The following is a 27,719-nucleotide window of genomic DNA, read 5'->3' as shown; positions in this document are numbered from 1 at the left end:
CAGCATGATCATCACTAATGAAAACACAGCACTCTTTCAGGCCCTGTTCTCTCACACACCCACCCACACACACACAGCTGTGTTGTACACAACAGCATAGGACTTAACAGACATTGGTTCACCTCTCCCACTATCAGTGTCTGAGAAGGGCAATTGGGATAGCTTTTCATCAGCTACGCTGCGTAGCCAGAATCCACTCGTTTCTCTCATTATCTGAAACTGAGATTAGGATCTACGCCTTAATCTCCACAGGGCTTGATTATTGTAATTTCCTTTCCTTCTCCTCCAGTCATCTTTCAATAGCTTGCAATTTGTTTAATGTGGCTGCAAAAAAAATCCTTACCAGGAAAAGAGGAAGGTCTTATTACATCCACCCTGGTCTCTCTGATTTATGAAACACACAGAGAAGCACAAAGCAGCTGTAAAGTCACATTCCTCTTTTTTTTAAGTATGTCCAAACATTCAAGGATAACGTGTGACTTCCATGACTTGAATCTGCTTTAAAACAGTCATTTAAGGCTTTAATTTGTCAGCCCAGCATTGATTTCACTAAGGCTGGAGCTCATCAGTCACAATCAAGACATGGGATTTTTTTTTTTTTTTGATTGTGAAAGTTTTAATCATCCCACAAGTTGTTGGCTGCACATTAGTGGCATGTTGGTGCTTTGAATATTCATCTGATTGTGTTCAGCTCCTATATCCCTCATGCCTCTTTTCTGTCCCTTTCTCTCTGCATTGTGATGACTCACTGTCGTCAGTCTAAGCCTGCTTGTGATTGGCAGTACTCATTTTTTTCCCTCTAATTAGCTGTTCTATAAAAAGAGGAGTGGATGATTTTTCAATCTGAGAGGAACACCATGAACGTATGAATGAGGTGCAAGGATGGTTCAGTGACCCACATTCAGCTCATTTTAATGTAACACGAAGACCGTCAGAAACCGTGCATGGCATAATAGAAGGACATTAACAGGGATAAACAGTGTCCGGAGCAGAAGCATGAATGTCCTCACCCCGATGAACTCCATGCCTGAATGTTGCTCGTCAGCTGACAGAAACTGGGTTACCAGTGACACCAGTTGCTAGAGGAGAGCTCAGTTTAGAAACACGTGCAGAGAGAACTGTGGTGGTCTTTTCTTTTCTTAGAAACCCTGAGCTGTGTGTTGGTGTGTGTTGGTGTGTGTCCTCTGTATGCAGCATGAGGAAGAGGGAGTCAGCATTTAGCAGCTGGTCACATGTTCATAGATTTTTTTTATTGCTGTTTTGGCAAGCGCCAGGATGTAATTGAGATTAAAAGCGTGTGAACTTAATGACACACAATAAATACAAGCACACCTTTTTCCACAATGGCTCTTTACTACTGAAGAGAAGTCCAACTCCCTTATTTACTGACAGCACAAGGTGTTAGCCAGTGAGAGCTCTGTTCAGGTATGTTAAGATAAGAATGATGAGATTTCATAATTTAGATCTTCAAACCTATTTCATCATCCATATTTTTATTATTTTAGATGAAGTTATAGATCCATGTCCAAGGTGATAATCTGTAAAACTTTGCCCCATCCTTTCCCGCGTGTTACACAAACACAATCATGAGATCAGTGTCTGTTATGATATTGTTGTTGTTGTTGGAATTGTTGCTTTAAATCCTGCTCTGTTGTTTTCTTGTGATCCAGAGGTGCCGCTGGTCCTCTACCTGTTCATGCTCATCTCCCTGGTCTGGTTGTGGGCAGGACTGCATATGGGCTACAGGTACCTGTGGATGCTTATCCTCTACGTCATCTTCAACTGCTTCCTGGTGAGCTCATTTACTTTTATACTGGTCTTCTATAAACACCAATGTTTTGTCTATTTGCAACTTTGAAGCCAACAAACAGCAGCATGTTGGATCATATACTGCAGACCCCTCTTGATTGAAAGACTCTTGTTTGCTCACATACTGTATAATTCCAGTATCTTCAAATTTCAACACTTCAAATATTTCTGTTTCTGTGCTTTCTAATCTATATATATGAGGACCTGAGGATGCAATGGAGCATAATTATAATCTGAGGTTTTATTTTCTAGGATTTTTAGCCCTTGTTTCCCATGCAAAAGTTACTCAGTGTATTTTTACTGCACAAACAAGAGGACATAGAAGAAGTTACCACAGATGAAATAATCATGAGTCAGGCCACTGAAATGGTATGAGTGTGTGGTCCACATGTGTGTGTGTGTCCATTGATGTTTTGTTTACTTAGAGAGACTGAAAGATGAAGGCTACTTCATCTCACTTTAAAGCCCTGCTTTGATGTGTCGGTGTGGCAGAGTGAGAAGCGCTTCAGGGGTGGAGGGAGTCGAGGTCATCACTGTGTCATATCTCACTGAAGCCCATCTCTGCCATCTCTCTTTCTTTGTTCTCTCTTTCTGTGTCTCTCTGAGCTTGCTTCTCTTTCTTTATCCCAGTTCTGTGCTTATAATCAGAGGAGGACATGAAACTGTGTTAATGATTCACAAGAAAGCATAATCAACTTTTTTTACAGCTGAAAATCCCCAGAAATTTACTCTTCCCTTCCCTTTTACTGTAAAGATTGTGATCATAGGCAGTAAACAGAGATTGAAAGTGGAACTTGGGTAAAACCTTTGGTTTCAGTTTTTAAACACTTTTAATGTTACAAAATGACCCTTTTTCTGGGTGAAGAACTTCTTTAGTAGATAAAGATGGGAAAAAATATGATAAATTGGATTATTCCAAGTTTGTTTTTGTGTTTCCATGGCAATATCAGTATCATATTTGTGTGTCTTATCATCCATTACCTCTCCTGTTAGTATAACTGTGATTACCAAATGTGCATGGCTTGTGGGGAAATCTGTTGCCTGTAAAAAATTACGTTCACAACTTCCTTGACAAAGTCTGCATTCAATACTTTCAAGTAATTTTCTGTCATATTTTAGAGTGATAACTTTCACACTTAACAGACCTTTAAGAGCAAGGTGGAGAATGACGCTGTTGCCACACTTACAGTTGTAGAATGAATACATAAACCAACATAGAATAGAATAGAATAGAATAGAATAGAATAGAATAGAATAGAATAGAATAGAATAGAATAGGAATTTATTTTCATTGTACGAAGAACAACGAAATTGAAGCCACAGCAGCAATCAAGAAAACAAAAGTAAGAAAGCGTATAGAAAGTGCAAAAAGGTCCATAAGAAAATAGATGCTGACAGCTTGTCCATCATTGTCCAGTTCAGCCAGCCTCCACCTCCACAGGGTCCAGGACTGAGCTTCTTCAGTCATGCTCCATCTCTGTCTCCTGGATCCTGTCTGCTCACAGCATGTGAAGCTCTTCCAATGCGGCCTTGGTGTCTGATGTTAGCTCTGCTAGCTATGTCTGTGAATAGCATGAAGCAGATACTCTGCCTTCTGGTATTCCCTCTGTTGCTGGGTTAGCATGGCTAGCTCGTCCATCTTATTGGAGATAAATATTATGTTCCCAATAACGATGGATGGAAGGACAGGTCCATGTCGTCACTTCTTAGCTCACACCTGAGAACCAGCACGTCATCCTCTCCTCCTTCTCCTCACTGTGTGGGAAAACATCAGGCCTTACACCAGTTAGCATTGACATGCTACAGGCTGCTAACAGCTGAGCTCACATGTAAACAATGCAGCCATGGTTACATGTAGGATCTCCAGACAAACACAGGAGAAAAAGTAGTAAAAATATCGCTGAAGCCACAAGAAGTTTGGTGTCCATGACCAACAAATGAGCCATACAAAGTAATGATCCTCTCCAAATACAAAGATTACGAAAAAGAGACGAAAAAATTACAAGAAACAGACAAAAAAAGAGGGACTGCTGCAAAAGGCAGCCATAGCCAACAGGGCGGCACCTAGCAACCTGACTGTAACCAACATGATGCCGTAATTTCAAATGGCAGAGTTAAAAATGCATTGGTTTTATTCAACTTGTGTGATTACACTTTGTGTATCTTGTGCTGTTGAATTAATCACAATCAGGACTATTGTTTTTGAGTTTTGACCAAAAAGAATCAAATATCTGATACAGCTGTGTAATATTTAGAATAACCAGCAGGTACTTTACCTCTGCTTGCTTCAATAAGTTCCTTTCTTTTCCTTAATGACCTATGAAAGTCTTTTCATCTTTCCTGGCACCCTTTAAAAGACCCCATCTGCCTGTAAAGTGTGCCAGAGGAGGCCTGTGATAACCTGTGGTGATATGTGGCATCCACATGCAAAAGACGACAGTGTTGTTCTAAAAGTAAACTTCTCTTGTTGGTGCTCTGACTGATGAAGAGAAGTGATGTCAATGCAAACACTTGACGTCACTGTTGACACTTGTTTTAAAGCTTTAATCGAATTTATCTCAGTCTGTGACGTCATGTGTCAGTTTGTTTTGTTGACCAATAGTGTGACTTGAACCCTCGAACCCGAAAACTCCCACAGGAACATCTCAGATAAGGGTCCTTTTTGCCTTCTTGTCTTTTATTTTATGCATCAAGGCCTTGCAGCTTTGCTCTGCCAATGCCCTGATGTAACACAAATAAAAGAAAAAGACATCTCCTGCTGCTGGCTCTGTGACAGTCGGCTCCGTTTCTCACAAAGAGGGCGGAAAGACAACATTAAAGAACTTAATAACGGCCTAATAGATTGTCTTTCCTTGCATCCACTCTGCCCTTGGCTTCTTGCAGGACAAATTCTCTTGTCAAGTTGACCTCCACAGCCAACTTTTCAAAGATAATATTCTCTAAAAGAAAAATAACCCAGTGGAAAAGAGCAACAGCAATTGATTTTCAAACGTCACCTCCATATTACAATGTCAGGACTCAGACTAAAAAACAGCAGCCTGTGGGGTTTGGTCTGGCTCTGTGGAAGGAATAAAGAAGTATTCATCTGAGTGGAACAGACGACCAAAGGACAACGACATTGATTAGCAGTAAACAGACTCGTCTGACCCAGTTTCACAAAGAGCTGCTGAGGAAAGATGGAGATGCTGTTGCCGTGAACAAAGCTTGGTTGCAATTAGATTTGTTTGTGTGAGCACACGTTTTATGTAGAAAGCTTAATTTGTTTCTGTTAAAGGAGAACAGGAGGTGCAGAAAGAAGGATGACATTTGTGTTATTGGGGGACTTTTATTAGGAAAGAAATAAAATTTTAATGAACGCTAATGATCCTGGTAAATGAGAATTAAAATGTATTTTTTTATGAGACAGACATTAATTGACATGATTCATTCCAGCTGACTGTCAGATCTTTTTACCAGTGCACTTTAGACAAAAATCTACTGCTAAGAGTAATGTTTCCTGCTTTTTAAAACTAGACTTACATATAAATTTATGTTTATCTTTTTTTAAAAAATAGGTCAAGAAATTTTCCACTTTCTTATTTTGAAGGCTGTTTTCCAGCACAACCACTGGTTGCAACATAATTGTTACACTGTCTGCTTATTTAAAAATGCCACATCTTCCTTTATCCAGAGCTTAAATATCATAAGATGAACATAATGTGTATTACAGCTTATTGTTATAGTTTTGTTCCACTGCCTTGAGGAGTCATTATGTTGTCGGTCCCTGCTGCAAAGTCTTGCAGAGCTTTTGTTGTCGTCATTTCTCTCACACTGTGAATTTTCCATTATGAGAATTTTCCATGTTTACCTTGGCATTGTTGTTGTTGTTGATGTGGTTTTGTGGCACACCTCCCAACAGCTGATTACTGCACGCCGTTAAACAGCTGCAGCTGCTGCAGCTGTGCACGGCTCTGTTTTGTTGAGGAGCACAGATCATCCTGAGATTATTAAGTGCTGTGATTGTCGAAATAAACCTCCAGGAGAATATTCAGTGCATCCAAACTGTGAGACTAAGCAGATTTGGTTTTAGAAAGAGGGATATTTTCTTGTTAACCGACCGCTGTTTTTTTCCCTTTGTCTTAGTATGAGATCAATCTGTGATTCTCCATTTACAGCCTCATTACTCTGCATCCACATCTGTGCCACATCAGGCTGAATAAAAAGACAATAATCAAATCACAGCAGCACCATCCCTTATTATCCCATCCTGCGGCGCCCTCTCTGCTGGTAAACCTCCTCTTGTTATGTTGACACAGTCAGAAACATCCCCTGCATTACAATCCAATTTGGCCCCCTCTTCCCCCCCATAACCTTTGTGCTGCCTAAAAATAGAAGACAGGATATCTGTGTTATTATGGAAACGAAGAACAGAGCATGTCCACACATACATGCAATCCTCTCGAAGAATCCGGGTTTCCAGGAAATAGATCTGTTGCTTTTATGGTCCTGGAAAATTATCTCCAGACATTACAAAACTTACATTTTAGGATTTCAGCAGTGAAATAAAAGTTTGAAAGACATAAAGGTTTTTTTATTCCTGTGTCGACAACCCTCTTCTTCTTTCCCCTCTGTCCAGTTTAACCCCAGCGTCTGCCACTCAATCGAATCCACACATGGTCTGTCCTCCATCTCTCTTTACCTTCTTCTAAACCAAAGTTAATTCCCCCTCTGCTCCACCACCTCCCCTGTCCTCCAGCTCTCCTCAGCTCTCCGTATCCAAAGACGTGGCCTCTCCTCAGATCAGGGAACACTTACATAACAGGCCTACGGTGGTAAAGCCTGTTCCTCCGGCTGCACAGCCTGCTAATGATCTGTGCTAATCACCCACAGCGCCGCTGTGATGGAGCCACATACACACCCTCATGGAAATACACACCTGTGTGCTTTTGTTCATTGTTTTTTTATCATACCTCACCTTCTTTTATTTCATGTGAAGAAAATGCAAACAAAAAGCTATGAAAGTGCAATCCATGCAACCCTGGAAAGTCACATTTCTCATTTGGAAGCTCCGTCACACTCTCACTGGGACATTAATGTGCAGCCTCTTTTATACAGATGTACTCATGAAACTTTATGTAACTGACTCTTTAGGAAACAGCAGGCTTTAAAGCTTGTGAGTTTTTCCACGTCTTATCTCTCACAGCCAGATTCTCTCTTACAGTCTGGATGCTCCTGTTTTACAGAGCACCTATAAACACACAGTTTCCATCTATAGTTCCTGTTGTTTCCTCCCTAATGATGATTACAACCATCAGCACTGCTCACTAGTCCTGCTCTACATCCCTATTTCTCAGGCAGACAGGTAATGATGATGGCTGTGCCACACATAAGGGTGCATTGTTGGCACTTAAGCTCTGCTGAACATTAGAGTGGAGCGTGTTTTAGAGTTTTCTGGGTTAAATATCCAACAAATGTAATTGTAATGAGGTCATTTGTGTAGATGTAGACTCCTGTCACTTGTTGATAAACTAAATAAGTTTGAATTTATTCATTAGCACATCTTAAACTCTGCATTAAAATAAAACAATTTGACTTTAAACTTTTTATCAAGTCTCAGGAAACTAAAATAAAACGTTACAATCCTGTCGCCTCAGTTTTGAGCAAACTTCTAGCAACTCAAAGTGTTCCTGTGTGAGACAAGGCCTCTGTGTTTGCATGCATGTGTTTGCACACACATTCACACGCTTGTGTTTTGCACTCATTCCATCTCTGTCTGCCGTCATCGCCCGGTGATGGGTGTTGTGAAATACAGGAAGGCTCTGTGGTATTCGACACGCGGGTGTTTTGGAGTAATTCACGGCCCGGTGCTGTTGACCAAGAGGATTTGATGATGACGGGGGAAAAAGGAGAAAGCAGAAATACCAGGATGCCAATGATGTCATGGCCTGAAGATGAAACACATCGTCTCTGATGAGACATTCTCATTACAATGAGAAAAAAATGTTCTTTATGTTAAACAAATTAGAGACCTGTACTTTTATACTGCAAGTATCTGTTTCAACGACCATGAAAAGCTGAGTCCAAACAGAGCGATGAAGCCAGCAATGAAACATACTCCACATCAATAATTTATGAAACTGAGGAGCTCTGTGAAGGAAGAAGGCTCAACGCTGTGGGGACTGAAGAACTCATTTCTCAAAGCTGATGTATCTCTCTGTCTTTCTCCCCACAGGGCCTGTATGTGTTTGCAGTGTACTTCATCATGCACAACCAGCTGTGTTGGCCCACTAAAGCTAGCTACACTGTGGAGATGAGTGGCCATGACAGTCCAAACTCATCATATCAGGGAGGGGGACCCACCACTGTGGGAGGCGACATCAGCAAATCAACCCAGAACCTGATCAGCGCCATGGAGGAGGTAAACAAACAAACACGCATACTATAAGAACACATGACATTAAACAGCTGTGAAAAATCCAAAAAGACATTCTTTACATGATCAAAAATATAGATTCATAGACTTTATGTCTCATACCCTTCCTGCATTCTATCCTACATAACTTAAAGTGATTATTCTCATGAGCAGGGTCTCCCTCTAACAAACTGAGGCATCATTTTTTATTTTTTGTGCAAAAGCATGTATAAAAGGTCTCATATTCTGCTCCTTTTCTGCAGTTTAATATGGATCATTGATGTCTTCCTGAAATGGTAGTAACATGTTTTGGTCCAAAAAGCCAATAAATCAAGCACAGCAGCATTGTTTCCAGGCTCTCATAGCCCCTCTGTTCAGAACGCTCTGATTTAGTGGGCGTGACCTTCATATGTAAATGAGCCACCACTGATACCGCCCCGCTCTTCAGCATCACTGAGGGCGGCGCCACGAGCTCCGAGTGCACAATGTTTAGAAAAACAGCAAAGCTCGTTTACCGTAACATTACAGGCTAAAACAACAGGCTAACCGCAGCTAAAGTTAGCATCCTGAAGCTAACACAGAGACAGGGGGACACTGAGGAAAAGCTCTTACATCTGCTCCACAGCACACAGCATTTAAAATACTCACATTTCCAGGGTCCAAGGTTTGTTGGTGGATGGTTGGTAATGCGTCTGGATTCAGGACCAGTCTATTCGCTAGCCCTCTGTTGTACTGTCCAAAGTTGGAAAGCAGTCGGCCGTGAAGTGACTAGCACACACATGCACAGATTTACTGGGTGTAGCTGGCACATTTCCTTGATAAATGAACTCTAGCCACTCAGTCTTGTCTTCTTCTGAGATGGGGAGCTTGTTCATGGAACTATGTGGCTGTTTACAGCCAAAAACAGAGCAGTGATGGCCCTTCAACTTTGGCATTCTCTTCCAATCAGGACCAATCAGGTCAGACTTGCTCCTGATTGATCAAAAAAGGGAATCACTGATGTAGGCAAATCCCCAAAATCCAAACAGTTCGTTTTAGGTCAAGATTTTACATTCACAAGCACTACTAAGTACAGGTTTTGTCATTAAATGTCACATTTTGTGGGCTGGGAGGAAAGCCAAAGAGCCACAAATTTCACTAAAAGACTTAATAGATAGATTTTTGCATAATATAGGACCTTTAATATGAGCCCTATTCACCTGACCAGTCCAGAAAAATGTCTTATTTCAAGTTATTTATTGACAAAAACTAGGTCTGAATTGCCCAAAACAAGCAAAAAAATCAGCCAGTGGGGCAAAAGAAATTCTCTTATCAAGATTGGAATAAAGTCTTAATGCAAGCACATTTCTCTTACCCCACTGGTAGATTTGTTTACCAGTTTAAGGTAATTTAGACCTAATTCCTGTCTGTAAATAACTTTAAATACAACATTTTTCTGGACTGGTCTGGTGAATGTGGCTCATATTTTCTATTCTATTAAGTCTAAAAAGACATTTTTACTGAAAATAAGACGAAAACACTTGCAGTGTATATTCTTCCCCCTTTACCCTATCCCCCTCTGTTTTTCACAAGCTGTCAGTCCCATGGACCCTTCTTTACATCAGCTGAGTGGCTCCTTGGAGAACATTCAATACTCATCCACTCAGACATTTCCCCCTTCAGCCTGTCTGCTTCAGACTGATTCTCATTATGTAACATCCATGTGAAATGTGTGTAAACGGTCAGTCTGCATCACTCCCACGAACACCCACATCATCTGCTCCTCTGACCTTTCCGTCAGACCGGCTCATCACATGCGGGCACACACCGAACACACACATGCAGGATTTTCTGTACTTCAGTAACTCTCCTCAGCCACCTTGTCCCTGGAGAATACCCTATAAGGCCTGAGCTGGTGAGAAGGAGAGGAAAAAAGGGGCAGGTTTGACTTCATCACTCCTGGAAACCCCTCCCCTTCCCTGGCTCTTTCTCCTCTCCTCTCCACATTTAGGAATCCTGTAATCGTGTTATATTCGCGAGAGCTCACTGAGATTTGGCTTCAGCCCAGTGAGAAAAACCAGTGCAGATGGAGAGCGCTGAGAGTGGGGATATGAGAGTGAGATGAGTGTTGATATATGAAGTGGATGGGTTGAACAGGATTGAAGTGGGATAAGAACAGGGACAGGAGCGTATAATTGAGGGTTAAAGTGAGTATTCGAAGGTCTGAGTCATCCTCTGTCCCCCTCATGGTGACCGTGACAGATCAGTGCCTGCTTGAGCTCAATTCATCTCAATGGGACGGTATGTTCTGGTTCCAGGTGGGTTAGATGCTTGTACAACATGTAATACACACATGTTAATGCATGTACATGAACAGATGAGATATGCATAATAAATGAACACGGTGAAGGCAGGTAATGGAGTCATGTCCCTTTTGCACATCAACTAGGGGACACAGGAAAACAGCAGCGTGCAGTTTGGAGAGGATTTCAGTCTCATCTCCTGTTTTTTTTGGGCCCATAAGTTCAAGTTTTTTTCTCTTAAAACACTTATTTAAGCTGAACAAGAGGCCGCCATCTGTCTACTTCTGTGTTTCCATTCTGTTTTTCTGGGCTGATTTATCCTAAAACCCAAATCCTGCTGACCCCTCTCTTACCCCATGAACCCGCTGTGACCCTGTGACTCGGCCTTAACCCTTTGGGGTGCTGGGACAATATGCCCTCTGAGTGACCCCAACTCTTCACAGATGTGATTACATGGCTGACAGAAACAGCAACTCTCTGAATCAAGCCTGTGCAAGCACGAGCATAAGTGTGTGAGTGTGTATTGATTGAAGTCAGGAGGTTTGCAAATAAAATGGATCTTTATCTATTCAACCTGAAGACAGCACTGAAGTAGAGTGTTAAATACTGATAGCAGTGACATAAATGTTTATTTTAGAAACCACATCCCGTAAAACTTCAAATATCAGAGACTTGCTGCAGAATTTTAGAGTTTGATGAGTTTGGAAAGGAATGTTTAATCCCAAATGTTGCCCAGCATGTGATCCTTCATGACTAGAACATAAAAATCAAGGTTCAATCGAAGTTCACAGTGAAAAACGATATGTCTGCATGTGATGTTCATGTGCTTGAGCTCATACCTGAGGTTCACGTGTATCTGTATGTCACAGGTGTCAGCAGACTGGGAGCGAGCGTCTCTGCGGCCCGGCAGTCAGCCCAGCAGCGTGTTTAAACCCAGTCCTGTGATGGGGACGTACAGCACCGACGGTGGCTTCATCAACACAAACCTGGTCACCACGGACGAGGAGTCGCAGGAGTTTGATGACCTCATATTTGCCTTAAAAACCGGTGAGGATCAAACTAACGCAGATATACTCTTTACTCACAAGTTCTTACAGCGTGTGTTGTGATGTTTTAACATTTAAACAAGTTTGAAGTGTTGTTACTCTGCTCCAGCCTGGCTCAAAATGTAACTTAAAGAAAATATCTGATCAGAGTCCTAATCAAGAATCCTGTGCAAAGAACATAAAGCATAATTATTTATTTATTCTGTATCAGTGCATAACCACACATTTGTAAAGACAGATTTCTCTTTGCCCTGTGTTTGCTTCTCTCGAGTTCCTCAAATCTTTTTTGTGCAGTGCTGGAAAACATCAATCATTAAACAAGATTCAATCGATGAGAAACTCTATTCTCATAAAACTCTAACTTGGAGGCTGAAACTTCCTGTAAACACGGGACTTTTTCCATGAAATAATGAAAATGTGAAAGGGCACTGTGCTCTTTGCAAAAGGTCGCCATAGTTTCAAAAAACTTCTTGGTCAGAAAACTTTTTAAACATTGATGAAAAATTCACTTTGACTCCAGAACAAAATCACTTCAGAAAACTCAAGACAATAAAGTTGATAACAGTTAAAGGCACAGACAAAAAGGTTAGACCACTGTGAACCTATTTCTATAGCATCTTTAGCATCTATAGCATCTGCACTGCTTAGTCACTCCTCTGCTTACTTTAAATCTCTCTGCTGCCATGGAAACTATTCTTCTGTTTTCATCAATTTTTCATGGGCTGAGGGCCCAAACTGCTCACTGATACACCAAACACTCACACGCACACACACACATACACACACACACACACACACACACACACACACACACACACACACACACACACACACACACACACACACAGTCCTCTCCTCCAGTCTTACTCTCTGAAATCACTGGGTAATTGCTCCACAGTGTGTGAATAAGAATCAAGACTGAGCTGGACGTCGGCCAGCAGCAGCCTCAGAGTGCTGGGACGCTTCTCTCTCTGTTGATGTGAGACACTGTCTGAAGATGAGCAGATGCAATGGAGAGATGTTCATACTCTCAAATATGAACCACTTTTTTAACCAGTGACAAAGCTGGCTGCCACACTTTGACGGTGAATGCAAAAATGATTTCCATGATGATTTGTTGAAATTAGTTAAAAAGAAGGAATAAGGTAATGCATTAGAAAGTCTTATTTAAGAACTTCAAATTGGAGTCTTAATTGTAAGTTAGTTTGCTCGTTTACAGTATTAAATCATCAAACTTCCATCCTCTCAAATCAAAATAGACAAGGCCGCCCCACAAAAAGCATTGTTTTTAAAACTCAAATGCATTCATGTTTCAACAGAGACTCTGGATTCATTATGAAAATTGTTTTCTGTCCAACAATAATCCCTTCCTGGTTACTCAACGTCAGCCTCAGACAACTGTGAGTTTTATTTCGATGGACAATGAACCATTTTTTCAGCTGTTATACTCAGCTTTGAGATTCAATCCCAGACGGCTGATTTTAAGCCAGATTTGGGGCCAGATTTGCCTCCCCCAGTGTTTGGGGAGTGACCGGATTTGGTGCTCATCATCAGTGATTATTTCTCCAAATAATCCACATGTGAGTGGTGTCACTGCAACTATTTAGCTGCTTCAGATCATGTCCTCATCTCCCCACTCTGGAATCTTCACGTGAAACATGTTAACATTAATGATTCCTCGTCGACTTTGCCACTTTCTGAAGGAAAACTCACGCTAACCAGCGACCAGCGAGAGGAGCGGACTGGAAAGGGTCAGGTAGATGTTATAGCTCATGAGCATGGCAGTGAATGTAAACAATACTTTACCTGGAGCCAAGTTGAAGATTGATTGTCTTCTAAGGTCACATTTGATAACATGTGCTTCTGTGAGAGCTCATGTCTATAAAAGCGTGTGTGGATTGTGAGAAATCACTTTAAGAAAATGAATTATTAACTTTTATTGGTTAATAGTAGGTATCAACCAATAAGGATTTAGAGCTCAACTCTACAGTCCTGAAGTTTGTTTTCACTTTAAGTCCACATGAAGCGTCACTTTCTGCTACTCTCACAGCCCGCCTCACTTTGTCAGCAGAGTGCACTCTCATTTGCTGCAGCTCTTGCTAGCGTGCATCCTAGAAAAACAAGACTTATAACCATGGAGACCGCCAAATTAAAAGCCCTTCCTAGCAGGTGTGAGTTCTTATGGGACTAACTGGTGTTAATGATTGTGGATTAGTCTGAGAGGATAGTGTTACACTGAGTCAAAATCTTGGACAGAGATAGCCCCTTATCCCCCTATTGATTGTGTGCTGACAGCGTGAATCTCTGAGATGTGTGTGCCTGAGTGTTTGTGCTCGTCTCAAGTAAATCGACAGTCCCAGCAGCAGCAGGTTGTTTGTCTCCCATCTGCTCCTCTCCTGACCTCACCCCGCTGTCCAGATCTGATGGGGTGCAGCCTTAAATAGCTCCAAAGCTGCAGCAAACAAGCCAGAGAATTTATTGGTCTCCTCGTCTGCAGACTCAGCAGGATGAAGTAATCACTCATATTATTCAGTGTGGCACAAAGGCAAGTTTGTGAGATTTAATTAAGTTGAATCAGTTGGCTCCTCTGAAGCTCTCTGGCAGTGCCTCAGGAAAAATAAAACTGTCATTTCATCTTACTTTGTAGAAAAGTTCTGATAAACTTGGACTCTAATCTGCTGGTCTTGAAGAAATGTTGCCATTTCACGCTTTCCCCCGTGACTTTTGGCCTTTTCTATCTCCAAATGCGTCACACTGAACTTGTAACCTGGTTTAATCTCGACTGGCAGTGACGATCATTCAGAATTACCCGACAGGGGTCAGCGAGCAGCGCTGTAATGAGGGTCTTCAAGCTTCATTTAGTAGTGAACTATTAACACATGTACATACAGCAACATGTGCTCCGCGTAGTACAACTGAGAGCTGATCATTAACGCGTGTTTTACTGTTTAAGTACAGCCTTATCACATGGAGCATCCCAGGCCTGGACACTCCTCTGGTTATGTCATAAGAGTCAGATGTCTCCTCTTTACGACTTACTATCTGATGCATCAACAATTCATCCATGGACGAGAAACCAGAGGACACTTCTGTTTGGGTGGTTTGTTTCCGTGTTAAAGCATATCCAAAACATAAAACACATTTCTTGTAAAGGTCTTAAAGTTGTTTGGGGTGATAACCAAGAAAGAATTAACAAACATGAATGCAGATACGTTATCTGAATAACAATAAAAATGACTTTTTGCGCCCACATACATCTGGTAGCTGCTGTAAACTGTGCAAAGACACCAACAAATGTTCAGAAATGAACTTGGCAGATCCTCTTTCATCAGTGCTCGTACCACGCAAAACAGCTTTTTTGTTTTTCCTGGCATGTTGCCTGAATCTTAAAGTCAACACATTGAGTGATGAGACATCTCAAGATATATCCTGCGGACAAATTAAAAAAACAAATTGAAACCAATCAATTTAAGAATAAAACTTATTTTCATAGATAACTGTTTGTTCCCAGTGTAGAAAGTGTTTGTGTTGTGTTGGAAATCTAAAGCAGTAGCATTCTTTTTACCAATGGAAATATTAAAGAATTAGGGTAGCTTTCTTATAGAATTACTGTGCATGTGTTTCCTCCACAGCTCATACAGTGTACCTCTGTTCTGTCTGAGCCATAATGAGTGACTGGGTTTCACTGGTCCGCTCTTACATCAGAGTCTGCTCCATTTTTACTCCAAAGGATGAAAAGCAGAACAGTAATCTGTCGATAACACAGATTATGGTACACAACACGCTATTGGCACTATTGGGACTGATGATTAGTGGTTGCTGCTGATTATTTAGATCTGAAGAACAAGTCCGCTTTAAGTCTACCGCATAACTCAAAAATTCTTTTGGCTCTAAGTGTGACGTGACTTTCTGTCTGTGTTCTTCAGGGACCGGCCTTAACGTGAGCGATAACGAGTCTATCCCCGGAAGCCACGACGGAGGGAGCGTCATAAACTCCCAAATAGTGGAGCTGAGGCGAATCCCCATCGCGGACACACACCTTTAACCTGTTCACCTCACACACACATGCCGCTTTTCCTCATATCAGATCAAACTACAGCACAGTATTTTTATACGATGAAATGCTTTTGCACTAAAACAGTTTTTGGAATAGAACATTTTCTTATAGATGTTTGATACTGTATGTGATTTTTACTGTACATCTGTTTTTATATATAAATAAAAATATACATAAATGTTTTACTAAATTAATTTTTTAAAGTACCTGATGTTGTTTCTGAATGTATATTTGGATGTTTTTGTTTCTTTCTGTAGAGACCGAGCAGCTCAGCTGAATGACTGCTGCTGAGGATGGTGTAACATTGTTAATAAATGATTGATAATATTTTACATTAGGCTGTGGCTGATTCTATTTTCAGTGTTCCAACCTGTCAGAGAGGTGGATCACTGATGGGGGGATGAGACTCTGATGGTTATGCAAGTGAGTCACTGCAGGGTCAGAGGTCATATTTACAGAGACTGGTTTGATAACAGTAATCTCACAGACTGACTACTCTGCGGCTGTCTGCAGAGAGAAACCAGAGCCAGAAAAGACGCATCATAAAAAGTTCAGAGCAGGAGTAATAAAAGTTTTGAGCCACTTGACTTCTTACATTGTATCACATCAAAACCAACTCTTTGATCGGCTCCGTGAAGAAACCAGGGGTTGGAGTGCGAATGAATACTCCTCTTTTAACTTTGACAGCAGCTTTGAACCTCTTGGAATTCAGTGTCTACTTGACTCTTGCCATGACTTTTGACCTCTGACTTGCACTAACTGGACTCCTGAACTCAGTAACTGGTTTCTGAAGAAGGTTGTGACTTTTACTACCCAAGAAAAGTTACACAGAGAAAGAGACACGAGAGAAGGAGCAAGGCAAGAGAGCAGCAGGAGATGAGTGTGTTTCTGAAAGTTTTGTTGCATTTTAACTCGAAAGAAACAGAATTAACACATTTTCCTTTAAGACTTCCCCTTGGGGTGCTAGACTAGAGTAGGGAGAATAAGGCACAAAATGATTTTCCCTCTTTCAGACAAGAAGAAGTCTATTTCTATTTAAGAAAAAGAGTCTGGCACACTGTATTCCTAATGCTGATATCAATAAAACTTGTTGATCTCACTCTCCCTACTCACTGTCCAGTATTCTCTGTTTTTTTCTGTCCAGGTCTGTCCAAGACGAAGGAGAATGTCTTATTTTTAGTTAAACATTTTCTTATAGAGGGATTATCAGTCTACGTCATCATAAAGATGCGCACGCATCTCGACCGCAGAAGCAGCATTTCGACGAGTTAGCGTTTTTTAAACACTTACTTCAACCTGTTAAAAGCATCAAAATGTACGGTTGTTCTGTGGACAGCTGTCAAAAACAATACTACACTTCCGACAAGTTTCGACCGTTACACTGGTGTTTCGGCGTTAATAGCGACCATGCTAACTGGAGACTTTCAGCCGAAGGCAGTCGCGATTAACGGCCGAGAGCCACCAGTTAACAGGGTCACACTTTACACTGATACACCAGCGACGTCTGTGTGTGTGTCATTAAATGTGTATTCTTTATCCAACCTCAGTTAACCAGGTTTGACTGCAGACAAGCAATAATAACTGCTGATACTCAAAATACAGATTTGACTCTGTTTATTTAATGAAAAAGTTGGTTTGAGGCTGAGGTTCTGACCAAACATGGACTCAATATGGACAGTAAATTATGAGTGAACCTATAAATCATGATTAACAGAAACGGATTTTATGACCAATATAAAATAAGGGAATATTATGAAATGATGTTTACATCCTGGTCTGTCACAGTCTGATAAGTGTCCACGGATAATGCAGTCATGAGCGTCGAGTGAGAGTTGTGTTTCCTCTCTAGGTACACACTTGGTTTTTATGCTAAAAACGTCTGTCCACCTAATATCTGTCTACTTGCTGATCTCTTCTGTCCACTCACTGCTATTTCATAAACCTGGGAGCGTTTTGCTGTCCGTCAAAGTGATGACATTGAGTTTAAAAAAATGTTTTTTAGTGGTTAACTCCTCCACATCAGTTGACAAACCATTATACCCTGCAGCACCCAAGTTGCGTGCGCATCCGCCGTTGTTGGTAAACAAATAATCCCTAAGAATTGATATCAGCCATACCCTGCAAGTCAAGAAAACTTAAATATGTTGATTAAAATGGATTGGAAAAATTACTTTGCCAAGAAGCCAAACAAGGGTTTTTTCCTCACCCCATTGACAGATTATTTATTACACTTAACATCCAATTCAGGCCCAATTTGGTCTTTTAATATCTTCAATTATGACATTGTACAGACTTGTTTGGTGAATGAGGCTCACATTAAGTCTAATAAGACCATTTGTATTACAAATACAGCATGAACACTTGGATTAGCTTAGATTTCAGTGTGGCAGTGCAGGTCGTCTCTGTTTTTGCATAGAGTAAAAATGGCTTTTAAGGCGCACCCTCTCACCATCAGACTTCCCTCTGGGGCTTCTTTTCTGTAATGAGAAAAGGAAAGCAAAAACTCTACACCATTAAACAAAATTCCAGCCTGTTTCATTGTTTACCTCCATCTAAGAAAGCAGTTAAGACACAAGCAATTAGTTTTCATGCTTTAATGCAGACAGCAACAATACAGCTTGAAGGCATTTCCATTATATATCCATTAGAGTAAGCCTCACTTCTAGCAGGCTGAATTATTTTCATCTTTGTTAATGAGAAACCCAAACATTCCTAATTTCTTCACCACCATATACATTTGTAAATACATCTGCCTTGAGAAACAGCAAAGCTTGCAGCCCTTTGCTTAGGTCTGCTGATGCACATCTGATGTAACTGCTTCATTAAAAATTGCTGACCACGAGGGGAAACCCGGTGGTGGTGTTTTATGGCATATTTTAGTTATGTAATTAACTGCAGTGTACACAGTGTAGTAAAATCTTATCTGGAGCTGCAGGTGAGGTGTCTGAGCAGGTACCAGGCTGAGATTAGTTTATTGCTTAGGGTTGGATGAGATAGTCAGTGTCAAAGTCCTAAAACAGTATGAGCTAGAAGGAGCATCTCTCTGGGTGCAGCCGCTCTTAAGATCAGGATTTATTTTTGGTTTTGATTTCTAGATAAATGTTTACTCCAGTATTTCTGCACTGAACAGTAAAATCGACTGAGAACTCCTCTCAAAACATTTATCTTCCAAGAACAAGCATTACTCAGGGATTAATATGATTAGATGTACAACAAGCTGAAGAGGAATTGGCTCTCCATCTCTGTGAGTTATCTCAATGAGACATTTTTAGATTTGTGTGCTGCTGATTTGATAAGAGAGTCATAAAATTTGTCTGTAAGCACTTTATACATTCTCAGACGAGATGTTCAGGGCTTCAGTAAGAAAAAAAAGAAGGTGGTTCTGCACTTCCATCTCCTCAAAGGCATATCTTACAAAATAAAAGAGTACAAACAGAAAGCACTGGGGCACAGATGCTCATCGCTCATGTCCTATTTTAGGAGCTGTCAGTGATCCCTCTTTGAACATCCTCCTCAGCTCTGTGGGCTGATCTGTGAATGAGTTTCCCTCTTTTATGAAAAATGACTTCATTTTTTCCCAAAGATGGAGTTTCATTATCAAACAATGAGAAATGGCACTGTGTCTATTTTTACTCTCATTGACGTTCAACCTGAGTGTATTTTGATAGGATCAGTCTTCATGTGGAACATTATTCTTTAAATTCAATGGAGAGGGCGTGATTTTCTGTAACAGGATAATGCCATCGTTTCTCTTTCACTCGTCTTTTTATGCAACAATAAATGCCTGAAAAGCCTCCAGTTGTGGAGGAACATTCGGTTTCACTGAGTGATGAAAAACAGACCTTATAAAGGAACATGCGATACAATGGAGTGACCCAGATCTGCACATAGAGCTCAGCGACAAACAATGGCCTTTGGTTGAACCACAAAAGTCAGTGAAAAGGAGTCGCTGTGGTGTTGAAGGTCAAGGAAAATAAGACACTGAAAGGAAAATCTGCAACTTGTTGCTCAGGTAAACATCCTGGTTTTTCTGTGTCTGAGAGAGGACACATGAAAAACCTGTTGTTGCTGTCTGTCCAGTACATGTTGTTTACCCACAGTACACAAGACTGAATCTAATCACTGCAAACATGCTTCATTAGAATTATCACACAGTGTAGGTGTAATAAGATCAACCAATCAGCCGGCTATGACGTCTGGCAGATTATCAATACCTCATGCAGGTAATTTGAAGGGCATGGGAGCTGATTTTAGGGACTCCACTCACTAAGAAACCTTTCAAGTTATCAGGAGCGGATCTAATTGATCCGTAGTTTTGCGTCACATTTGTACCAAACGTTACATAGCTTGGTATGGATGCATGACAGGCTCTTGTGTAACAGATACAGATAACATAAACTGGATTTAGAAAAGCATGAAAGAGGCTTATATAGAGACAGCTGAGCAAGCACTTCATACCGCTTTTACAACCTGAGAACACGGTCAAGTTCAAGTGCACATGATTTGTGCTGCTAGTAAGCATTTGTGAATTTCTGTATCAGACGCATGCATCACACTTGTTCTCTCATCACATTCCCCCTGCTCCTGTCAGACTCCCCTGAAACACGCCTCAGAGCAGGAATGTCGGTAGTACTGCGAGTCAGCAGATCTTCATTCACAAGTGCAATGCAGGGTTGTTATGTAACACCAGGAGAGGGGACAGACTGAAGCAAAGGTAAACACCTATAAATGAGGAGAGTGTGCTTTGACATGTATTTACATAAAGCTGTATCTCCATCTATCACCATCATACAGACACACACACATACACAATGAGGACATGATGCAAATATGTACCCACATCAGTGTGCATGCATGTTGCATTGCCCTCATTAAGATAGTAAATGATGTCTTGTCTCAGACGGGATCAGAGTGTGCTCTCCTTTCCTTCCTTGACAGATAATCTTGACATTTGCAGCCAGCTACCTCCGATCATCAACCAAACACCATGTCTGACATCACCAACAGCCCACAGCGGGAGTCTGGTGACAAGAGCAGCGCCAGTGGTGAGGCATGTTTGTCATTTTAAAAATGTGTTTATTCTTAGGTGATTGGGTGAAAACTTTAGCCTCATAGTCCCAAATATGGTACTTATAAGAGTTATTATATACACTATTGTCACAGGTTTATAAGCTATTTGCAGCTGTAAAAGTGAACCAACAACAAGGTTTAATGCCCACATCACATTCACAAGAACACATTCTAGCCACCGTGACTTAACTTGGGGGGTAGAATGCCAGCCATGTTTTCACAGAGTCCAACATTCACTCTGTTTTATTCGCAGATGCTGACGCCCAGGTCAGATAGCGTAACCTTTGGACACTTTCCGTCCACTGACTCCAAAGGTCAGTCAGATTAAAACAGTGTCTAGTGGAGGGGCAGCCAGGATGTCTTGGGCCATAGACCTAGACATCATAGATCAAGCATAAGTCGACTGATTGAAAGTTGATTGAGTGAGATGAGACTGAGAGGAGCAGCTTCCAAAGATGATGTGAGCTGTAGTGAAAAAGAGCGTCTTCGACCTTGCTTGCTTTACTTTCTTTGACGTCTTTCTCTGTTTCTTCAATGCATCACTGTAGACATAGCGTGCCATGCCTGCAATGTGTGGCCACTCTAAGAAATGTGTTTCTACAAAGTGAAAGGCAACACTGTCCAGGGTGGCCTTGCCAACATGGCTGAGCAAGTGACATAAATGCTGGATCGTGTGTGGCCAAAGGGAATGGACATTTCATGTCTGCAAACGACACTGCAGACTTGTTCTCACTATGCTGTCTTGCTGGCAAAAAACCAAGAGTTGTACTCTTGTAGCTGGAGCTTTTACACAACGTAATAAAACATGTAATAAGTGTATCTAAAATATCTGTGAGAAAGCAGAAGTTCACTGGTGTTAAACCTAGTGTCAGGGTGTCAGGGTTACTGTTACTGTACACACACTTTCATGTGAGTGAAAACTGACACTGAGGCTCAAGCCTGCAGGCAGTAATGTATATTTATCACCAACCTCTCCATCAGCCTGACAGAGATCTGTCAGAGGATCTGTTTTGATGAAAAAACAGACCTCGCTCAACAATAAAGACTGGAGCATCAAGCAACTGTTTTATCATCATCTGAATAAAAAGCTTCAGGAGGATAAAAGTGGTGTGTGGAGGACTGTTTGTTCACTGTGAGCAGAGTTATGTTCCATCGAGCGCAGGTCAAGTCTGCAAATAAGCACCAACATCACCACCACACCCATTTATGCTGCTTCGAACCAGTTGGTGTGTGTGTGTGTGTGTGTGTGTGTGTGTGTGTGTGTGTGTGTGTGTGTGTGTGTGTGTGTGTGTGTGTGTACAGTGAAGATGATTCTGAGCAGAGCCTTGATTAAGCATTTCAGAGATGACAGTCATGTGTGTGTAAAGTCAGACTCAGACTCTCCAACTGATCCCCCTCCCTCTCGTCTCTCTCCTCCCTGAGTTGCTCAAGGGAGCTGGCTGAGACCAGTTCCTGCTCGTAACCCACTGGGTGCTTTTGCTGTGACAGCTATATACAGGAGAGGTAGAGATGGGTGCTCCTCTGACATCCTCTCACAGTGATTTCATTCACATCACCTCATCCTTACCATAACCACCACCACTACTATCATCAGTATCATCTTTATAAAGATTAGTGTCTTCTTCGCACACCAGGGTGCAATATGGAGTTCCTCAAGGCTCAGGGCTTGGACCAACTCTTTTCATCTTGTATATGCTTCCTCTTGGCACTATATTGAGGAAACACTCCATAAACTTTCACTGTTATGCAGATGACACTCAGCTTTACTTGTCAATGAAGCCTGAAGAAACCAACTGAACCTGAACCTAAAACATGCCTCAAAGACGTAAGGTCCTGGATGAGCAGAAACTTCTTACTGCTGAACTCAGAGAAGACTGAAGTCATGGTTCTTGGACCTAAACATCTCAGAGAAGCGTTCTTGAACAACATCGCCGCCTCGGACGACATCAGCTTGGCTTCCAGCACCACTGTCAGGAACCTGGGAGTTCTTTTGGATCAGGACTTGTTCTTTAACTCTCACATCCAACAGCTCTCAAGGATGGCATTTTTTCATCTTCATACAATCAAGAGAATTAGACACATCTTGTCTCGGAGCGATGCTGAGAAACTAGTCCATGCTTTCGTTTCTTCTAGGCTGGACTACTGTAACTCTCTTTTATTCAGCTGTCCTAATAAGTCTATTAGGACTCTTCAGCTGGTTCAGAACGCTGCCGCTCGGGTACTGACTTGGACTGGGGGGAGAGAGCACATCTCTCTAGTGTTAGCGTCTCTACACTGGTTACCTATAAAATCTAGGATAGAGTTTAAAATTCTTCTTCTGACTTACAAAGCGCTTAATGGCATCGGGCCATCCTATCTTAAAGAGTTAATTGTTCCGTATTATCCGTCTAGGTCATTGCGTTCTCAACATGCAGGTCTGCTCGTTGTACCTAGGGTCTCTAAAAGTAGTATGGGAGGTCGAGCCTTATTTATCAGGCTCCTCTTCTTTGAGGTCCAGGGGGAAAACATAGTCTCAACCTTTAAGAGTAGACTTAAAACTTTTTTTTTTTGATAAAGCTTACAGTTAGAGCTGGATCAGGTATGAACCAGCTCTTGTCTCTTCCCTCCTGCCCCTTTTCTCTCTATACTTCTGTCTCCTAATCTTTCTCCTCTATCTGTCTCTCTCTAACCCCAACACAGTCAAGACAGATGTCTGTCTAACATGAGTCTGGTTCTGTCCGAGGTTTCTGCCCGTTAAAGGGAAGTTTTTCCTTGCCATTGTAACTTGCTAAATGCTGCAAAGTCCTGTACTCATGGTGGATTAAGATAAGATAAGACTTCTTAGCTTGTCTTGATGTTGGGTTTCTGTTAATAAAAACTGTATTAACACTCACAGGTCTAAACCTGTTATTGTTTTTGTTAAGTGTCCTGAGATAAGGTTTGTTATGATTTGGCACTATAAAAATAAAGACTGATTAACTGATTGATAGTGGGAACTTTTGTCCATGAATCCATACTGAATACCACCTCCTCAGTCTCTATGTTTCATTTTCTACCCTCCGGTTAGGCCAGTCTTCTTGGCATCAGTCCAAAGCTAATGATGATTTATCGCCTCACCATCTAAATTAGTAAAAGCAGTTTGGCTCGAGAGCAAGAGCACTTTCTGACCTCACTGGTGAGGATGAGCTCTAAAGTACCACAATCTTTGCTCAGTGAATGGAAATGTGGTGCGTTCTGCAAGCAGATATCACTTACAGCAGTCTGGGCTGATAACACACAGCCGCTTAAGGATGACAGCCAAGCAAAAGACAAAGGAAGTGGGGAGAAAGTTGCTGGAGTGAAATGATACAGAGGCAAACCACTGATGACCTCAGGCCAAAAAGATGCGTGACCTTCACAGACGACAGGAAGTGACTCACCAGAGAGAGAAAGTCAATGTGTCACACTGGACCCTCTGTGTGTGTTCAGCCAGACGCGACTGGTTTGATCCAGTAGTTCTTCCTCAGCCCCGGCAGCAGCATGAGGCGGAGAGTCAGCCTGATCAGGCCCTGACTGCTCACTGAACAATATCACTTATTGTTGTGTGTGCGTGATGAAATGTCAGACACGAAGTAGACAAGGCAGGAGCTGCTGAGAGACAACAACAGAGAAACTGTAAAGGAGATATGCCCAGAAACATCAGAGTGATGAATGTGTTGATAACTAAACTGTTTAAGTCATGTTCAGCCTCAGATCTGTATGAACATGAGACAGACAACAAAACTAGAAACTCTCCTCTCATGCTGGAGTCTTCTTTCATGTTTACCTTGAACTTCTCTACCAGAAAGTTCTCATTCAGAGAGAGTGTGATCTTAATTTTTGTCCTGCATGCTTCACGGGTCATTTTGTTTACACTCACCCACCTGTTGTTACACATCGGCAGGAGCAGAGAACAACAGAAGGAGCCACATGCTGAGTGTGTTATTATTAACAATACAGTGGGCTGTAGAGGTGATTCATCGTACAGCTATAATAACACACGATGTGTAAGAACTCATAATGAAAACACTGGTTTACAAAGATTAAAGGCTGTTTCAGCCATCAGGAGTGTAGGTAGTTTCCCCTCCAGCTGTCCTCCAAAGTGAGTTTCACCTGAACTTAGTCGAGAAACTTCCCAATTTTGACTATAAAGAGTAGTTCTGACAAAGCCCATTTTATCAGGTATGAAAGTATGTATCCATAATTAAACATATTACAGTGTCAGTGCCAGGAGTCATTCCCAGGATTGAGAGCTGGACCGGAGAGCTGATGACTTTCTGACCTGAGCTTTGGCTGCATGAGGACTTGGAAGATGGGAAGGAGGACTCTGACTTACTTACTGTTTATAAACATTAATTTTTCTGGTGATTTATACAGTTAGGAGCACAACTGGCATATTTTCACCTGCTGCATGCACATTCATTCACATACTGTTTTTTTGGTTTGAAACATTTTGCAGCAAATGCAAACAAAAGCAGTGCAACATGGTCATCGAAAGAACAATCAGGAAGAGGAGAGAGACTACATCTGTGCATGAAGCACCAAGAAAGCAAGTGAGGTGCTACGTCCCTACAGTATTAAAGCTGGAAAGCTGTTAACTTTTAGATGTTAACCACCAAACTCCTCAAGATGTTTAGTTGATTAAGTTCTGTTTAATAGACAGTGGGCTGCAGGTAGTTTTGAGTTTATCAACGACCTGCAGGGATCCTGTTTTATCAGAATCAATGAGTGCTTCTTCAGTACAGCCAGGTTGTGCGTTTATGCCTCACTTTAACTCTTACCCCGTGACTCTGACTTAAATTAGACTTTAAGACCTTAGATGCAAGACTAAACTTGAGCTTGCACTTTTGTAACTTAGATAAAACATGAGTCTGACATTTGTTTTCTCACTTGCTCACAGACAGTCTACCCAGATAGCCTCCACAATGTCTCAGGAGTGCAGTGGATGTATGAAAGGTGTTTCTGTGCTAACAGTCTTTGCACCAAGCTCAGGATCTCTTCAGAACTCTTTATATCACTTGAAAGATAGATGTCATATACTTGTTTTAAGACTTTTTGAACACATTTAGCATTTGAACATGAAACAGATTAAAAAAAAACTTTCCTATGAAAACCATGTTATTTTAATAGCACTTCAAGTATTGAACAAATATCTGACAGACTCATTAATGCTTACGACACTAATTATTTCAATATTTGCTTCATAAACTAGCCCTGTATATAATCTGTGGAAGTATTATGCTGTGAGAATGAGCTGGAAACTGTGGAGCACATGTTGAGCAGACAGAGAGTCAGAGGACTGCTCTGATATGTGTCACACATTCCTCTCCGTCTGCTCAGCTCAGAGTGACGACCAGCCCCGCTCTGTGCTGCGCTCACTGCTGCAGCTCAGCTTATTTGGAGGGAAACGAGAGCTGCTGCCAAATCCTGACTCAGTTAGATGAAATGAGAGAAGCCTTTTAGTTTGACTTTTTTTTTTTGTCTTCTTATTGGCGAGCGGCTATGAATGATCAAAATGAGTCACAGAACCAGAGCAGACCGGACTGGACCGCCCATGTCCCTGAGTGACTTTGGAGTGCTTATCTGTGAATCTCATAGAAAATGTGTGGGGAAGGGGAAAACTGGATGATTTGATGGAGGGGAAATCAGAACAAATGAAGCAACAAAGAGACTCAAAAATTCAATTTTAAGGGGATTAGGGTGCTACAGGGTTTCCACAGCCTCTCTGAACATGTGAGCGGCCTCACTGTGGCAGATTTGGAACCACGTGGAGAGAAAAGAGAGGGTCACATCCCAGAGCAGCAGCATGGGAGCGTCAAGCAAGGGTCTGGTCCATTTCCTAGTCCCTATTGGCTGATCCCTATCTGCTGAAATGATTAGGCCACACCCCGGTACAGTACCCTCATGACTCAGTGGTGAGTCGCCTCTCAGAGAGGAGCCCAGAAGAGAAACTGAGCGACAGAGAAGGGAGTGTACAAGACTGGGCGGGAGTGAAAGAGAAACAAAAAGTAAAGAGAAAAAAAAAGATCCCCAATTTCACCAGAAAAAAAATACAATGAACTTAGATGGAGGGAGTTTTGATTAGTCTCAAAAAGTTCCAGACAGTAGTTAAGCCTCTGCTGACGGCTTCTTTTGCATCTCAACCCCTCAATGTGTGAAACAACAACAAAAAAAACCCCAGACAGGATTAAAAGCTCCTCCTTACATCTTAAGATCAAAGTTAAGTCTCATGAAAGTTTTGACTTCTTGCTATCTGCCTGTCAGATAAACACTTTTTGTGGAGAAGATGCATCAAAAACAAGAAAAAGTGCAGGATAATGAGGTAATTGTGCAATAAGAATGACTCGTCCTAGGTTTTTTATGGGTTGTGTAACACTGTTATTATGGGGTTAGCTCATATCATATCAACGTTTCAGCAACTCCCACTTTGTCATGATTAATATCTCCAGAGGCTTTCATCAATTTTTCATTCAGGCAGAGGACAGTTTGGACACACACTTTGGCTCTATAGTGACTGTGTGTGTGTGCGTGTGTGTGTCTCCTTGTTAGCCCACCTGGTCATTCCTGTCCGTTCTGCTGGATTCAGCTCTACAGATGCCAGCTGGGCTGAGCCGCCATGTTGTTTACATGTTGCTTTAACACAAGGAGCAAATACAGAGCTCAGGGAAATACCCACCGGTTCAGACCAGACCAGACAGACCATCGGAAACTTCTGGAACATGAGATGGGGTCTCGGGATGTTTGGGAACGAGTTTAGGAGGAGATTGGTAAGTGGTGTCAGCAGTGTACCACGCTACACCTGAGATGTTGCTAAAATGTCAGATTGGCTCCGTGGGTTTTTTTGATATTGTGCTCCATTAATAGATTTGAAACGGTCTTACATAACCTCCTGTTACAGATGCCTCTTGAAGGCCGAGAGACTTCCAAACAAACTCTTGAGATGCTGATAAATAACCGATGTGTCAGGAAGGAGACAACAAATGAGAAGCCTCCGGAAAACTGTCTGGATATTTTTGTTGTCTTGTTTCAAATCTTCTTTCTCTAGTAGAACAGCAAAAGGAAGACAG

The 27,719-nt window shown here is 41.6% G+C and overlaps 1 protein-coding gene across 1 annotated transcript in view; it reads left to right on the top strand.

The window, feature by feature from the left end:
• The window catches only part of adgrv1 (adhesion G protein-coupled receptor V1), a 109,857-nt gene extending 93,940 nt beyond the window's left edge, over positions 1-15,917 (top strand). Inside the window, exons 92-95 of the mRNA XM_074669983.1 lie at positions 1,671-1,792; positions 8,021-8,206; positions 11,352-11,529; positions 15,455-15,917. Of these exons, the coding sequence (XP_074526084.1) occupies positions 1,671-1,792; positions 8,021-8,206; positions 11,352-11,529; positions 15,455-15,573 (605 nt within the window). The 3' untranslated portion in view covers positions 15,574-15,917. The remainder of the gene's footprint in view (positions 1-1,670; positions 1,793-8,020; positions 8,207-11,351; positions 11,530-15,454) is intronic.
• The last annotated feature ends 11,802 nt before the right edge of the window (positions 15,918-27,719 follow it).

Source organism: Halichoeres trimaculatus, unplaced genomic scaffold, assembly GCF_033239565.1.
Source record: "Halichoeres trimaculatus isolate MK-OKI-2021-1 unplaced genomic scaffold, fHalTri1.1 fHalTri1_scaffold_5, whole genome shotgun sequence".
Lineage (NCBI taxonomy): Eukaryota > Metazoa > Chordata > Actinopteri > Labriformes > Labridae > Halichoeres > Halichoeres trimaculatus.
This window is presented reverse-complemented; position numbering and strand designations above follow the sequence as displayed.